The sequence below is a fragment of the Eumetopias jubatus genome, unplaced genomic scaffold, assembly GCF_037043125.1.
Source record: "Eumetopias jubatus isolate StellerSeaLion01/CBP00866 unplaced genomic scaffold, mEumJub1_p1.0 scaffold_10, whole genome shotgun sequence".
NCBI classification, from domain to species: domain Eukaryota; kingdom Metazoa; phylum Chordata; class Mammalia; order Carnivora; family Otariidae; genus Eumetopias; species Eumetopias jubatus.
Window position 1 is genome coordinate 82,674,504 of NW_028274816.1, and position 17,370 is coordinate 82,691,873.

The 17,370-nt window shown below is 45.5% G+C and overlaps 1 protein-coding gene across 4 annotated transcripts in view; it reads right to left on the bottom strand.

Moving 5' to 3' along the window:
* Positions 1 to 17,370, bottom strand: part of RPTOR (regulatory associated protein of MTOR complex 1) — a 339,381-nt gene that overhangs the window by 180,130 nt on the left and 141,881 nt on the right. For all 4 annotated transcript variants that reach the window (XM_028112364.2, XM_028112363.2, XM_088028098.1 and 1 more), the window contains one exon: positions 3,329 to 3,475. In XM_028112364.2, the coding sequence (XP_027968165.1) occupies positions 3,329 to 3,475 (147 nt within the window). The remainder of the gene's footprint in view (positions 1 to 3,328; positions 3,476 to 17,370) is intronic.

The window sequence follows — 17,370 nt, forward strand, 5'->3', positions numbered from 1 at the left end:
GGTGGTCACGACACACGCCTCTCTGCCGGCACGCTGGGAACCAGCCTGTGGTGTCGGGCATCACCCATGGGCGCCACAGCACAAACAGGACCCTGAAGCAGACCGCGGACTCGGCGGTGAGGTCCACGGGCAGCCTCACGATGTGCTGTCAGGACCGGAGTCTACAGTTCTACAGAATGCACATTTAACACATTCTTAAGAGACATGAAGAGTCTGCAGTTAGTTCTCTTTTGTCAGAATTACTTCGTTTAACTCTGTGACATAAAATGTAGTCACTGTGATGGATGTGTGATGATGTCACATATCAGTTCATACACAGGAATGCCCATGGGAAGCAGGCTGGTTCTATCACTGTGGATTCAGGAGCACTGCAGGATCGAGTCTGCTCATCACTATGAAAACAAGGGTCCACGCAACAGATCTCTGCGAGCTGGGGGCACCATGTGAGCCAGCAGCCATGGACCGGACAACAGTGAGCAGAGGACAGAGGGTGGACATGGGACTGGCTTGGAGGCATCATGAGAAGAACCTTGCAGAGCACCAAGGAGAGGAGGCTGCAGAATGGTGGACCGAGCGGTACAGGAACCGTCCTGGTGCAGAGAAGACATGCTCCCCGCTCCCCGCTTGCCACCTAGAAACGGCCCGAGCACCAGTCCCAGTCCTAGGAAGACTGTGTTCAGGACCGCGGCTTGCTGGCACACTGCTCAGCCCAGTGTGTCTCTGGAGAACAAGGGGTGTTACTATGCCCACCACCACAGCCAGCACCACGCCCAGGCCCCCCACTTGCCATCCACGTGCCTTGTAGGCCTTGCACACACACCACAAGGCTACAGACACTCACCACCAGGTCGTCCAATACTTGTGCCCCATGCCATTCCCTGCCGCCATCCCGACCACGGCGGGGGCCAAGTCACCCAGGGCCAGCCATGCATACGACAGGAAGTCCGCTTGGCTGTCAGAGGGAGAGGCAGATGTGCCAGTACCACCCAGGCACCACCTCTTCTTGCCTCACACACAGGCATGCTGCACATGGCAGGAGAGAACACCACCAGCCATGGGCACCAGAGCAGAGGGTGGGAGTGGCCCAGGCCCGGAGGAACAGTGAATGACCACATGGCGTGCCTCACAGACCTTCCTGACAAAGACACACCACTCTGGGTTTAGAAACCGGCAGTGAGCTGCTCCATTCCTTCCCGCTGGAAGCATCCAGATGCAGTCGGCGAAGGGCTGAGAAAGATTACCCCCACGCACCCTTCCTTAGGTTGTGACCTGAGGGTCTGCCCTAGTAGAACGAAGGAGAAAACCAAGGAAGAGGCAGAGGTGGGGTCTGGGGTCTGGGGTCTGGCACTGAAGGGAGAGCCCAGGACGGCAGCTTTGGGAGGCGCCATCACCACAGCCACCTGAACGAGCAGCAGGGAGCTGGTGAGGAACACACTCCAGGAGGGACATGTTCTGACATGCGATGCGATCCCAGGAAATGTGAGAGATCTAAGAAGAAAAGAGGAAGTCTCCAGGAAAATCAAAGAAATAAAAACCGTTATAAAATGGTAAACCAAAGCACCCAATTCAGCCGCGCGGTGAGTGATGTTCACATGGTTGTGACGTTTGTCACGTTTTAGAATCAGCCAACACACCAAGCACGGGGACTCAATCAGGGAACAGAAGATAGCCACAGAAGTCAGAGTAAGAAGCCTAAAAACTGAAAGATGTCACTACTGATGAACCTAGAAATATACAGAAAATTATTATTTAGATTTGCAAAGGCTACAAAGTACACAGAGGCCAAAACCAGTAAGTACAACTAAATGGCCGTGGGGAGGCGGGAGGGGTAGTTAGTGGCCACCCCCTTCAACTGCCCTGGAGAATTCACCAACACATACAACAAACGGGACTTAAAACTACCTTGTAACATGTCTCTTTACCTCCAAAACTCTACTTAACTTCCCCATGTCTTTAATCAGAACAGATTGCGTGTGGGGAAGTCAGTGCTCAGGCCCATGCCTGGGGAAGCTCCCGCCTTCCTCGGGCCGCGAGGGGAGAGGCCACGTCCACCTCGCTGTGATCCGTGGAGGCAGATGTACTGTTTTTCCTTTACCACCCTGAAGCTCATGAATTGGGATGAAAATCAGGCAGCATTCTTTGGCATTTCATTTACATATTCTAAATGTAAAAAGAAAAACCTTTTTTGCAGTATTTATTACTTGAATGTGAGAAAAAGCAAATCACTTCTAGGTGCTCTGAGTCTTTAGTGCTCATTAGATAACCTGTCCCTTGGGTAAACGTGGATGAAAAGCCTAAAAGCATGGTAATAATTGGATGACACAAACGTGGTCTTCCCCTTCTCTTGTTACAGAATGCAAAAATCATGCCTCATGGAGCTGGGCCCCGTTTCCAAGGATAAAGGGCACCATATTTATCAGTCACTCTTATGCCATGTTCTGCACAGGGACCTCATTTATAAATATAAAATATTAAACTGTATGACATGTTAATTTTACATTCTACCACATAGAATTCCAAATTTTATTGCTGATTATTTCATCCACATCCTCTGATGAAACATGAAAAGCACAATACATTAAAATTGAATAGACCCAAAAAGGCTTGAGGAAACATGTACTCAGGACCATTTTTGTTCCAGAATTGAGAATTTCCTGCACTGCCACCAATCGGAATTCATGATCCCCTCGAGGCTGCAGAATATTTTATTCCACGCTTTTGCGCAGACCACAGGATGGAGGTGTCTTAATTGAAAATGCCTCTACAATTTCTCTTCAGAATTCACTGTTTGCTTCAAACATCAAATATTAACTAAAACAACCGAGTGAAATGTCTCTTCGTGAGCAGAACGCGGCACTGGCTCTCCAGCTCCTCAAACAGAAGTGACTGATGGCAAATGTTTGAGTTCGTTTTCTGTATTTAGCTCAGTGGGGTGTTTTTAACACACACACGCGCGAGTGCACACGCACATCACGGGGACAATAACAAAGATGCAGAATTTATGGCTATGCCCAGATATGGGTCCGTTCCTCCTAAAATCGATGTGTCGGCTTTACTTTAACATTTATCTCAGAGGCAGAGACCACTGGAGCGCAAATCAACACTGTTAATGTTACCACTTAATTAATGTTTAGACTAAAAGTGACAGAGAGTAAAATGAGATGTAAAAATGCAGCCCGAGGCTCATGCTGAGCGCCTCTCCAGTTCCTTGTCACCGAATCCACCACGGCGCCCCGAGAGCACTGAGCTAGTGAAGGGAGTTGCCCCCCCCCCCCCCCACCAGGAGGAAATGGGAAACTCAGCAGCAGTCCTGGGGCGGGGGCCTCACCTCCAGTTCCTGCTCCCTCTGCAGGGCAAACTGTTTGAAGGACTTGACGATCAAGCCAGCGTTGGAGCAGTCGTAGACGAATATCGATGGGCTGCCCATCCACGTCTGCAGGTCATATATGGACAGAGGGATGTACTGAGTGTAGTTCTGGAAAACAAAACACATTGCACACATGACTTACGCCTCCTGGACAGGACCACCAACCAGCGCCTGCACAACAAGGAAGGGACGACACGCTGGGCCAGGCGGCATGGAGGGCTGAGTCACCGCTTGTACGTGCGGTCAATCACAGCAAACTAAGCCCCCGCCGTGTGCCTGCGTGCTGCTGTACCCAGACCTGTGAGTGCCGGATGGCGGCCCCGGAAACTCCAGGTCGCCGCCGGGTTCGGCGGCTGGCTATCTCCTGGAAACATGGGCCCCTGCCCACAGCGGGATTTCCCTCCACGTGTCCTACCAGCAGGGCTTCATCATTTACCTTCCTCTCCCACCCCTGGGAACTGAACCACGGCCTCCTCTTACACACCTAAAGGACGTACACGTGCCCCTTTCCCTGCTCGCCATCTTCCTCTGTGACTTGTCCTGTGCTTCTAGAATGTGCCATGCACCTCACTTACCAGGGAAATGCTCTGAGGAGCTGCCTAGGCTCAAATTTGCATGTTTTCCCCATTGTACCTTCTATTTCAGAGATACCCGTAAGCACTTAATCCTCCAGATGACTTGGAAATCACACTTAAAGGATGCAAGTGGATTTGGCACTCTGATTTTTTCAAACCACAGAACAGAAACTTATTAACATGAATCCACTGAGTGCAATATTTTTCTAGACACACTGTCCTGTTCAGTACTCGAAAACACTCAAGAGATGACTGGTAATCGCAGAGCAGGATGCTCTCACCTCACTAGAGAAACGAGGACAATCCTCACTCAGAGGCAACAGTCTACAGCGACCCTTCCGCACGGAACACCCCCTCACGTACCCTTCCCCTGGCGAAGCTGGCAGCACTCAGCTCTGCACGTGTGCAGTGAAGGGGACTGCGTTTCTAGCAGCTGATCCACAGTCACCGCCTCTGGTATTACCATGAGGGCGGTGAGAACACGCCAGGAAAACAGGGCAGAAGACAAGAGTACCCAGCAGGGCCTAGGGAAGTCTGTGATGGAGGTGGCCGGCGGAGGCTTTCCCAAAAGTCCACCTAGATCCACCTTTCCCGAGATCGAAGTCCACCTAGACAGGACGAGGCCACGTCCAGGTACGTGTGCGTGAGGGAGTGGACATCTGTACCCCAAGAGGGACCCCACTCTGCTGACGCTGGGCCGCTTCGCCTTGCTGACCTGCCTCCTCTGTGGCCGGCTGGTCATCACTGCGCTACGAACGAGAACACTTGGAAATGCTGTCCCTGAGCTCGCTCACTGGAGGCTTCCACATATATCAAGCCTAACGTAAGGAGTCTATAGCGTCAACCCTCGCCCAGTCCAAACACCAGCAATTTGACAAGTTGATTCCAAAGTTAGTGCGGAAGAGAAATACACAAGAATAGCGCAAAAAAAAAAAAAAAAAGAAAAAGAAAAAAACTCCACGCACCCATTTTTAAATAAAGAATAATGAGTAGGGACCTGCACTACCAGATATTAAATATACTATAAATCCACGGTAATTACAGGATGGTATTAGGGAGGGCAAGAAAAACAAATCAACAGAAAAGAACATCCAGAAATAGACCCACATATATAATTATAATGAAGGTGACATTTTAACTCAGTGAAGGAAGAACAATAATTCCGTAAGTGACACTGTAAAATCTACTAGCCATTCAGTATTGCTGAGATTCTACATACAAAAAAAAAAAAAAAATCAAGATAGACTTTAAAACTAAATATAAAAACAGAATAAAAGATTTTTATTTATTTTGGTGCAAGAAAGCCCTCTTATTCACAAAACTCAGAAGTCTTAAGGAGAAATATAGAAATACAAAAATTACATAATTCTGACAAAACACACCAATGATAAGCAATTCAAGAACAAAGTGGGTACAACACATGCGACAGGATTTTTAGAGTGTACATGGGTATGAGTTGTGCTCAGACCAACAATGATAAGAAACAAACAGGCAAAGGATACAAACACACAACTCTCAGAAGAAGCAGGAATGCTGAAGGATTATGAAAAGAGTTTCATGCTCTCGATGAATCATGGAAACACAGATTACAATGAGAACCATCTATTTATGTATCTGTCTTCATCCAGCAACGTAGAAAGAAATGAAGATGAATAGACCAGGATGTGTTCAACAAGGCACCAGTTTACCATTGGTAGGTATATAAATAAGGAAGCTTTTTGTTGTTATTATTATTTTTTAGAAAGACAGCATGTGGGGAGGAGGGGCGGGGGGGGGAGAGAGAGAGGGAGAGAGAGAATCTCAAGCTGACTCCCTGCTGAGCGCTGAACATGGAGCCCGACCTGGGGCTTGATCTCATGACCCTGAGATCACGACCTGAGCCGAAATCATGAGTCAGACAAATGCTCAACCGACTGAGCCCCCAGATGGCCCGGGAAGCTTTTTTAGAAGGCAATTCGGTAATACATACAAATTTTAGATGTACATCCCTTTGACTTTAGGTGTCCATCCTACAGAAATACTTGCATCTGCATGCAGAAATGTGTGTACAAGGATATAGATACTCTAGCTGGTAAAATCCTGACAGCTATCTAAATGCCACCATGGAAGAGACAGCTCGTCTAATCTGTCTTTCCTCCCTCTGCTTCCCCAATGCAGGTTCCCACTGAGTATATTTCCCAGCTTCCTCTGCACCTCAGTGTGATCTTGCAGCCAAACTCTGGCCAATGGGACATGATCAGAAGCGAGGTGTCCAAATTATCAGTGCTACCCTCCCGCTCAGCTCCCCTGTGGGAATGCAGACATGCTGAGATATCTCTGTGCAGAGGACAAGAGCAGAGGGACAGAAGGGGAGTGTCGGGTGGACGGGGCCTGGGCCCCTTGTCCCAAGGAGGCCACGGCAAGCCCCAACGACTTTCGCGGACCATCACGGCCTATCCTGGATCCTTGCACTTTCAATGGGAAGGACCATTAAGCAAAAGAATGTCCATACATCCACATCAGGGAACACCACGCAGCCCTAAAAAGACTGGGCTCATCGCTATGGGTTGACATGGAAAGATACCAAAGGTTTATTATGACTTAAAAAGTGCAAGTCTTAGAACATCGCACAGACAACATACCATTTTGTGAGAAGAAAAGGAAAAGGCTCTGTGTTTGAAGCATGCACAACTGGGCTCTGCTCTGTACCCAGCAGGAACTCGGGAAGGGTCTGTCATAGAAACAGTACTGAAGGGAGAAGGCTCGAACTACTAGGGGCTGGGAGGTAGAGGTGTGCATTTTGGGGAAGAGGTGTATTATCCATCTCCTTTAATACTTCTGTTCTCTTGGAATCTTTTATAACAGAAATTACTTGTACTTTCTAAAAAGACAAAAATGCACACAAACCACGAAAAGGAAAGAGAAAAAGGGTAATCTCCGAGGTTGACTGTGATATACTTCTACATGCTTCCAACACTTTAGAACAAACAGGCATCATACATGACCCGTGTAAGCCGGAAGGCTTCGGCAAGCGCTCCACCAGGCAGGGTGGGACGCAGACAGAGGTCTCCGGGGCACAGCGGGGAAGAGAGGCCCTCTCTGCGCCCACTCCCCAGCACCCCCCGGCACCCTCCCAGCCTGGCACCGGGGGCGTTTGGGGCCGATCATTAATTCCCCCCCCGCCCCACCCCGGGCACTGCGTGATGTTTGGCAGCATCCCTGCCCAGTTGTGGATCAACAAGGTCTCTGAACATTGCCAATGTGTCCTGAGCAGGATCCTGTCCCGGTGAGAACCTCTGCCTTTGAGTTGAGGAGAGGCGATCTGATCTGAAACCGTAGCTGTGTGTGCTCAGGTTAGTGAGACTGCAGACTCGGGAAGTCCATACCCGCTGGGAAAAACAAAATCAACTCTATTAAACCGCACTGAGGAAAATGACCTTTGAGAATGAATTCTTATTAGAACATGAGCACGTAGATCTCATTTCCCTTCTCAGAAAGACATTGGGCAGTTTGTCAGGCTTCAGGCTGGGCCTGCAAAGGCAGGAGCAGAGAACAGAACCAGCGTCCAAAGCACAGCTGTTTCTCCCGTCCCGCGTCACCTCAGTGGAACCGGCCGTACAGGCCGGACGAGTGCAGGCCCCTCCATGAAAGGGGCCGCCGCACACCCCAGGGCCCTCCAGGCAGACGTCTGGCTTCTCCCCCACCAAAGCTACACATTCAGAGAATTCCTCACCAAAGCATCTCTCCTTTCTCTTGAAAAACATACTGAAGGCCATGTTTTCATTTCAAACAAAGAAACGGAAATGGGTTTTAGATAATTTATTCATTACAATCCACTTCATCTGTCAGGTTATATTAAACGTGAAAAAGAAAGGTCCCTTGCTTTGTCAGACTGTCCTCCGGGGCTGAGTCAAGCACGGGGCCAGGACAAGAGGGGGGGAGAGCGGCCCTGGGCTCCCAGGGGAAGCAGTGCACCTCACAAGAAGCACCTCCCCATTTCTGAGAAGATTCTGAGGGCATCTTCACCCAAAAACATCCAAGCGTGAGTCGGAAGTCTCAGCCACAGTCACGCAGCCCCCTCCTGAGGGCTTTCCCAGAGAGCCGCCCAGGGCAGTGAGCTTCCTTCTGACCTCACGCGTCCCCTGAGTCCCTTGCCCTGCAAAGGGCTTTGCCTGCAGCCGTTCTCTGAGGAGAGGGGGCAGCAGAAGATGCATCTTCTTTCCAAAGGGTGTTCTGCGAACACATCACCCACTAGTGGGAGGTGATGGCCCAGATATGTCAGGTGTGGAAGAGCCAGGCTCCTGGACCAAGTGCAGCCGTCCACGACTCTGGAGGGGGAGCCCCAGGCAAACTCTCGGTCCCTCAAAATCCACAAGGCTGAAGGCTCACTGGCTTTGTGGACCCTTCCTCTGTTTTTCCTTTATTATAGTTAAATAACCATTTACTCCATCAGTAATTCTAAATAAATAGTATTTAAATAATAGAATTTACTGGTTTTGAAAACTGCATTCTCTATCCAATAGTGATATTCTTGTTCTCATTCTGCTTTAGTACACAGTTCATTATTGATCTTGTTGAAAGAGGGATCACAGAGGTTTTTAAATGCAGTTTTAAAAAACATACACTTGTAATTTTAAAGAACAACATTTGTGCCAGATCCTATTTATCATTTGTTATAATTGTTACTCTATCCATATTGAGAGTGCAGCAGGGCCCAACAAAAAGCTGTTAATTTTATTGTAAACTTGACTTTTCTTTTCTGAGGATTTCTAGGACTTGGTGTTTGTCTGCAAGAGTTGAAGGAAGACCATCAGTAAAGATCCTATTTCTTGGGGCGCCTGGGTGGCTCAGTTGTCACACATCTGCCTTCGACTTGGGTCGTGATCCGGGGTCCTGGGATCGAGCCCCACATCGGGCTCCCTGCTCTGTGGGAGACCTGCTTCTCCCTCTCCCACTCCCCCTGCTTATGTTCCCTCTCTCGCTGTGTCTCTCTCTGTCAAATAAATAAAAAATCTTAAAAAAAAAAAAAAAGATCCTATTTCTTCAGGAGAAGTGCTGAAAACTTGAGACTATTTTTTAAATTTTTTATTGTTATGTTAATCACCATATATTACATCATTAGTTTTTGATGTAGTGTTCCATGATTGTTTGTTCCTAACACCCAGTGCTCCACGCAGAACGTGCCCTCTTTAATACCCATCACCAGGCTAACCCATCCCCCTACCCCCCTCCCCTCTAGAACCCTCAGTTTGTTTTTCAGGGTCCATCGTCTCTCATGGTTCGTCTCCCCCTCTGACTTACTCCCCTTCATTCTTCCTCTCCTGCTATCTTCTTTTTCTTTTTTCTTAAAATATGTTGCGTTATTTGTTTCAGAAGTACAGATCTGTGATTCAACAGTCTTGCACAATTCACAGTGCTCACCATAGCACATACCCTCCCCAATGTCTGTCACCCAGCCACCCCATCCCTCCCACCCCCAACCACTCCAGTAACCCTCAGTTTGTTTCCTGAGATTAAGAATTCCTCATATCAGTGAGGTCATATGATACATGTCTTTCTCTGATTGACTTATTTCACTCAGCATAACACCCTCCAGTTCCATCCACGTCGTTGCAAATGGCAAGATCTCATTCCTTTTGATGGCTGCATAATATTCCATTGTGTATATAGACCACCTCTTCTTTATCCATTCATCTGTCGATGGACATCTTGGCTCTTTCCACAGTTTGGCTATTGTGGACATTGCTGCTATAAACATTGGGGTGCACGTACCCCTTCGGGTCCCTACATTTGTATCTTTGCAGTAAATACCCAGTAGTGCAATTGCTGGATCGAATGGTAGCTCTAATTTCAACTGTTTAAGGAACCTCCATACTGTTTTCCAGAGTGGTTGCACCAGCTTGCATTCCCACCAACAGTGTAGGAGGGTTCCCCTTTCTCCACATCCCCGCCAACATCTGTCGTTCCCTGACTTATTAATTTTAGCCATTCTGACGGGTGTGAGGTGGTATCTCATTGAGGTTTTGATTTGGATTTCCCTGATGCCGAGCGATGTAGAGCACTTTTTCATGTGCCTCTTGGCCATCTGGATGTCTTCTTTGGAAAAATGTCTGTTCATGTCTTCTGCCCATTTCTTGATTGGATTATTTGTTCTTTGGGTGTTGAGTTTGATAAGTTCTTTATAGATTTTGGATACTAGCCCTTTATCTGATATGTCATTTGCAAATATTTTCTCCCATTCTATCGGTTGTCTTTTGGTTTTGTGGACTGTTTCTTTTGCTGTGCAGAAGCTTTTTATCTTGATGAAATCCCAATAGTTCATTTTTGCCCTGGCTTCCTGTGCCTTTGGCGATGTTTCTAGGAAGAAGTTGCTGCGGCTGAGGTCGAAGAGGTTGCTCCCTGTGTTCTCCTTTAGGATTTTGATGGACTCCTGTCTCACGTTTAGGTCTTTCAACCATTTGGAGTCTATTTTTGTGTGTGGTGTAAGGAAATGGTCCAGTTTCATTCTTCTGCATGTGGCTGTCCAATTTTCCCAACACCATTTGTTGAAGAGACTGTCTTTTTTTCATTGGACATTCTTTCCTGCTTTGTCAAAGATAAGTTGACCATAGAGTTGAGGGTCCATTTCTGGGCTCTCGATTCTGTTCCATTGATCTATGTGTCTGTGTTTGTGCCAGTACCATACTGTCTTGATGATGACAGCTTTGTAATAGAGCTGGAAGTCCGGAATTGTGATGCCGCCAGCTTTGCTTTTATTTTTCAATATTCCTCTGGCTATTCGGGGTCTCTTCTGGTTCCATACAAATTTTAGGATTATTTGTTCCATTTCTTTGAAAAAAGTGGATGGTATTTTGATGGGGATTGCATTGAATGTGTAGATTGCTCTAGGTAGCATTGACATCTTCACAATGTTGGTTCTCCCAATCCATGAGCATGGAACATTTTTCCATTTCTTTGTGTCTTCTTCAATTTCTTTCATGAGTATTTTATAGTTTTCTGAGTACAGATCCTTTGCCTCTTTGGTTAAATTTATTCCTAGGTATCTTATGGTTTTGGGTGCAATTGTAAATGGGATCGACTCCTTGATTTGTCTCTCTTCTGTCTTGTTGTTGGTGTATAGGAATGCCACTGATTTCTGTGCATTGATTTTATATCCTGCTACTTTACTGAATTCCTGTATGAGTTCTAGCAGTTTTGGGGTGGAGTCTTTTGGGTTTTCCACATACAGTATCATATCATCTGCAAAGAGTGAGAGTTTGACTTCCTCTTTGCCGATTTGGATGCCTTTGATTTCTTTTTGTTGTCTGATTGCTGTGGCTAGGACTTCTAATACTATGTTGAATAGCAGTGGTGAGAGTGGACATCCCTGCCGCGTTCCTGACCTTAGGGGAAAAGCTCTCAGCCTTTCCCCATTGAGAATGATATTGGCTGTAGGTTTTTCATAGATGGCTTTTATGATATTGAGGTATGTACCCTCTATCCCTATACTCTGAAGAGTTTTGATCAAGAAAGGATGCTGTACTTTGTCAAATGCTTCTGCATCTATTGAGAGGATCATATGATTCTTGTTCTTTCTTTTGTTAATGTATTGTATCACGTTGACTGATTTGCGGATGTTGAACCAGCCTTGCAGCCCAGAGATAAATCCCACTTGGTCGTGGCGAATAATCCTTTTAATGTACTGTTGGATCCTATTGGCTAGTATTTTGGTGAGAATTTTTGCATCCATGTTCATCAAGGATATTGGTTTGTAATTCTCCTTTTTGATGGGGTCTTTGTCTGGTTTGGGGATCAAGGTAATGGTGGCCTCATAAAATGAGTTTGGAAGTTTTCCTTCCATTTCTATTTTTTGGAACAGTTTCAGGAGAATAGGTATTAATTCTTCTTTAAATGTCTGATAGAATTCCCCTGGGAAGCCATCTGGCCCTGGGCTTTTGTTTGTTGGGAGATTTTTGATGACTGCTTCAATTTCCTTAGTGGTTATAGGTCTGTTCAGGTTTTCTATTTCTTCCTGGTTCAGTTGTGGTAGGTGATACATCTCTAGGAATGCACCCATTTCTTCTAGGTTATCTAATTTGCTGGCATAGAGTTGCTCATAATATGTTCTTATAATTGTTTGTATTTCTTTGGTGTTGGTTGTGATCTCTCCTCTTTCATTCATGATTTTATTGATTTGGGTCATTTCTCTTTTCTTTTTGATCAGTCTGGCCAGGGTTTTATCAATCTTGTTAATTCTTTCAAAGAACCAGCTCCTAGTTTCGTTGATCTGTTCTACTGTTCTTTTGGTTTCTAGTTCATTGATTTCTGCTCTGATCTTTATTATTTCTCTTCTCCTGCTGGGTTTAGGCTTTATTTGCTGTTCTTTCTCCAGCTCCTTTAGGTGTAGAGTTAGGTTGTGTATTTGAGACCTTTCTTGTTTCTTGAGAAAGGCTTGTATTGCTATATACTTTCCTCTCAGGACTGCCTTTGCTGTATCCCAAAGATTTTGAACAGTTGTGTTTTCATTTTCATTGGTTTCCATGAATTTTTTTAATTCTTCTTTAATTTCCTGGTTGACCCATTCACTCTTTAGTAGGATGCTCTTTAGCCTCCATGTATTTGAGTTCTTTCCGACTTTCCTCTTGTGATTGAGTTCTAGTTTCAAAGCATTGTGGTCTGAAAATATGCAGGGAATGATCCCAGTCTTTTGGTACCGGTTGAGACCTGATTTGTGACCTAGGATGTGATCAATTCTGAAGACTGTTCCATGGGCACTAGAGAAGAATGTGTATTCCGTTGCTTTGGGATGGAATGTTCTGAATATGTCTGTGAAGTCCATTTGGTCCAGTGTGTCATTTAAAGTCTTTATTTCCTTGTTGATCTTTTGCTTAGATGATCTGTCCATTTCAGTCAGGGGGGTGTTAAAGTCCCCCACTATTATTGTATCGTTGTCAATGTGTTTCTTTGCTTTTGTTATTAATTGCCTTTTATAATTGGCTGCTCCCATGTTCGGGGCATAGATATTTACAATTGTTAGATCTTCTTGTTGGATAGACCCTTTAAGTAGGATATAGTGTCCTTCCTCATCTCTTATTACAGTCTTTGTTTTAAAATCTAGTTTGTCTGATAGAAGGATTGCCACCCCAGCTTTCTTTTGGTGTCCATTAGCATGGTAAATGGTTTTCCACCCCGTCACTTTCAATCTGGGGGTGTCTTTGGGTCTAAAATGAGTCTCTTGCAGACAGCATATTGATGGGTCTTGTTTTTTAATCCAATCTGATAGCCTGTGTCTTTTGATTGGGGCATTGAGCCCATTTACATTCAGGGTAACTATTGAAAGGTATGAATTTAGTGCCATTGTATTGCCTGTAAGGTGACTGTTACTGTATGTTGTCTGTGTTCCTTTCTGATCTTTGCTGCTTTTAGGCTCTCTCTTTGCTTAGAGGACCCCTTTCAATATTTCTTGGAGGGCTGGTTTCGTGTTTGCAAATTCCTTTAGTTTTTGTTTGTTCTGGAAGCTTTTTATCTCTCCTTCTATTTTCAATGACAGCCTAGCTGGATATAGTATTCTTGGCTGCATATTTTTCTCGTTTAGTGCTCTGAAGATATCTTGCCAGTCCTTTCTGGCCTGCCAGGTCTCTGTGGATAGGTCTGTTGCCAATCTAATGTTTCCACCATTGTAGGTTACATATCTCTTCTCCCGAGCTGCTTTCAGGATTTTCTCTTTGTCTCTGAGACTAATAAGTTTTACTATTAGATGTCGGGGTGTTGACCTATTATTATTATTGATTTTGAGAGGGGTTCTCTGTGCCTCCTGGATTTTGATGCCTGTTTCCTTCCTCACATTAGGGAAGTTCTCTGCTATTATTTGCTCCAATATACCTTCTGCCCCTCTCTCTCTTTCTTCTTCTGGGATCCCAATTATTCTAATGTTGTTTCGTCTTATCGTATCACTTATCTCTCGAATTCTGCCCTCGTGATCCTATAGTTGTTTCTCTCTCTTTTTCTCAGCCTCTTTATTTTCCATCATTTGGTCTTCTATATCACTGATTCTCTCTTCTGCCTCATTTATCCTAGCAGTTAGTGCCCCCATTTTTGATTGCACCTCATCAATAGCCTTTTTGATTTCGACTTGGTTAGATTTTAGTTCTTTTATTTCTCCAGAAAGGGTTTCTCTAATAACTTCCATGCTTTTTTCAAGCCCAGCTAGTATCTTTAAAGTCATGATTCCAAACTCTAGGTCCGACATCATACTAATGTCCGTATTGAGTAGGTCTCTGGCTGACGGTACTACCTCTTGTTCTTTTTGCTGAGGTGATTTTTTTCGTCTTGTCATTTTGTCCAGAGGAGAATAGATGAATGAGAGAACAAAATGCTAACAGGTTTACAATGTCCCCAGCAAATACACTGTATACAAATCAGAAAAGACCTGAAACCAGGGGAAAAGAAAGGGAAAGAAAGAAAAAAGAAAGAGAAAAAAAAGATAAAAACAAAAACAGAATACAAAAAAAGCAGAATATGATCAAATATGATCAGGCTAGTGCATAGATCAGTGCCACACACTAGATTTTGGGTGTATTTTGGTCTGTTAGAAAAAAGTGCCTCCTAAAATTTTAAAGGAAGAAAGACATATATGTACAAAATAAGGGTTGATACAATGAAGGGATGGAAGATGACTGTAAATATGAAAATTATAAAAGATTTTAGAAAAGGACTTGATAGGATAAGAAGTTGTTTGAAAAAAGAAAGAAGACTTAAGAAAAAAAAAAAGGAAAAAGGGAGAGAATGTGATCAGGCAGGAGACTAGAACAAAGCCATACACTAGTGATTTAGGGTATATTTTGATCTGTTAGAAGAAACTGTATCTCAAAATTTTAAAGAGAGAACAACTTATATATATATATGCCAAAAATAAGGGTAACTACTATGAAGGGATAAAATATGACTCTAAAAATGAAAAATAAAAAATGTTTTTTTTTTAAAAAAAGGGATTGATAAGATGTTGGTTGAAAAAGGGAAAAAGAAAAATAAAAAAAACAGTTAAGAAAAATTAACTTTGATGAACTAATGAATCATGGTAAAAAAAAGCCATGAATTCTATGTGCAGTATTCCCCTAGCGCTGGAGTTCTCCCGTTCTCCTTGATCGGTAAACTTGGTCTTGGCTTGCTGGCTGTTCGTGCTGATCTTCTGGGGGCGGGACCTGTTGCTGTGGTTCCAAAATGTCTTTGCCGGAGGCGGAATTGCCCCACCCTTGTCGGTCCGGGCTAAGGAAGCTGCTCGGGTTTGCTCTCAGGAGCTTTTGTTCCCTGCAAGCTCTCGGTACAGCTTTGGAGGACCAGGGCAAAAATGGTGGCCTCCCACTCTCCACCCAGAGGAGCTGAGAACTCGGGGCCCGGCTCCTCAGTGCTCCCCCAGAGAAAAGCAGTCACTCCCGTCTCCCTGGTCTCCGGCCGCACTCCGTGCTCACCCGGCCTGTGATCGAGCGTTTCTATCTCTGGCACCCGACCCCGTGTGGAGTCTCCAAACCCAGCAGATCCCTGCAGTGCGCTCCCGCACTGCTCCTCCCGGGGGAGGAAGGGGAGTCTCCCCGGCTCTGCTGCTTGTTGGGTCCCTGCTGGAGGAGCAGCGGCCCGACTGGGCCGCGGATCACAGTTTATGGCCACCCCGAGCTGCGAGCCCGCGCCTCGGCTCTGTCTTTGCAGCCGGCTTCCCCCGCTCTGATACCCGGGAGCTCCGCCACACTCAGGCTCCCCCGGTCTTTCTGTGACCCCGAGGGTCCTGAGACCACACTGTCCCGGGAGGATTCCACCCCCTGCTTAGCCACTGCAGCGACGTCCCTCAGCAGAGCCGACTTCTAAAAGGTCCGATTTTGTGCTCCGCGGCTCTAGCACTTGCCAGAAGCGGCCGACGGGGGCCCCCTCCCCCGCCGTCTATCCTCCCGAATATCGCCTCGGATTCACTTCTCCGCACGTCCTACCTTCCAGTAAGTGGTCGCTTCTCTGTTCAGAGAGTTGTTGCTACTCTCCTCTTCGATCTCCTGTTGAGTTCGTAGGTGTTCAGAATGGTTTGATCCCTATTCAGCTGAGTTCCTGAGACCAGACGAAATCTAGGTCTCCTACTCCTCCGCCATCTTGCTCCGCCTCTCCGAGACTATTTCTTTACAAGAGCTTCAAAGTTCAAAAAAAATATGATCCCCCTCATGCTAAGAGATAAAACCATAACCGATTTCTAAGATGTCTTATCCTATTAGAGAACCGGATTTATAGAGCAGTTCTCAAACCCACTTGCATCAGCATGGCAGGGGGCGGGGGGCAGTTAAACACAGACCTCTGGGCCCCTCCGGGCTTCTGTCATCATGGGCGGGGTCGAATCACCTGCATTTCTCTTACGTTCTAAGACCTTGAGAGTCCCTGGTGTGGGCGGACGAGGGTGCTGTACAGACTTGGGACACTCGATCCTCAGTTCCCGCCACCTGCACGCCTCATGCTTTACAAAGAACACTTCCCAAATGCCTTTTTTCCCTTTATGATTTAACAGTTTACATATACTGATCAGGAAACAGTTTGCTGGTAAAATAATTTTTAAAGAAAAATATCCACTCATCCATGAGTCAAGCTGTAAGACTTTTAACTATGAATTCAAAGTCTCTGATTGACACAGGGCTACTCAGGTTTTCTATTTCACTCTGGGTCACTTTGGGTAAGCTGTATGTTTCAAGGCATTTCCCATCTAATTTGTTAAATTTATTGGTATAAAATATTAATCTGTCCTCATCTTTTCTATGTCCACAGGATATGTGATGTCCGCTCTTTCCTTTCCAAATGTGGATCCTGTCTTCTCTTTGCCTCTTGATCTATCCAGCTAGAGACTTGTCAGTTTAGAAAAAAAGTGTTAGCGGTCAGCTCTCTACTGCCTGTCCTCCATTTTACTGATTTGCGCTCTTTGTTACTTCTCTCGTTCTCCTTGCTTTGAGCTTAGTGGGCCCATCGTTCTCTAGTTTCTTAAGGTAGAAACTGAGATTATAATTTCAAACCTTTCTGCCTTTCTATATAAAGATTTCAGGGTACACATCTCCAAGCAAGCACTGCATTAACTGCAGCCTGCAAATTTTGGCAAGTGCTATTCTCATTCTTCAGTCTGAATAATCTTTACTTCCCTTTGTGATATCTTTCTTGACCTATGTGTTATTCAATTTCCAAGTATTTGAAGATTTTCCAGATATCCTACAATTCCAAATTCTGTGGTCAGAGAATATACTCTGTATGATGCTGATCCTCCAGACCCTAGGGAGACATATAAGTGACCCGCACGTGGCCCATCTCGGGGATTTGCCACCTGTGCCTGAGAGTGTGCACGTTCTGCAGTGACTGGACAGAGGTTTATGTTCACTGTGCAGAGCGGCTGATAGTATTGCTCCAATCTTTTAGAGTAGAAACTGAGTTCTTTTTAACTAAAAAAAAACATACCAT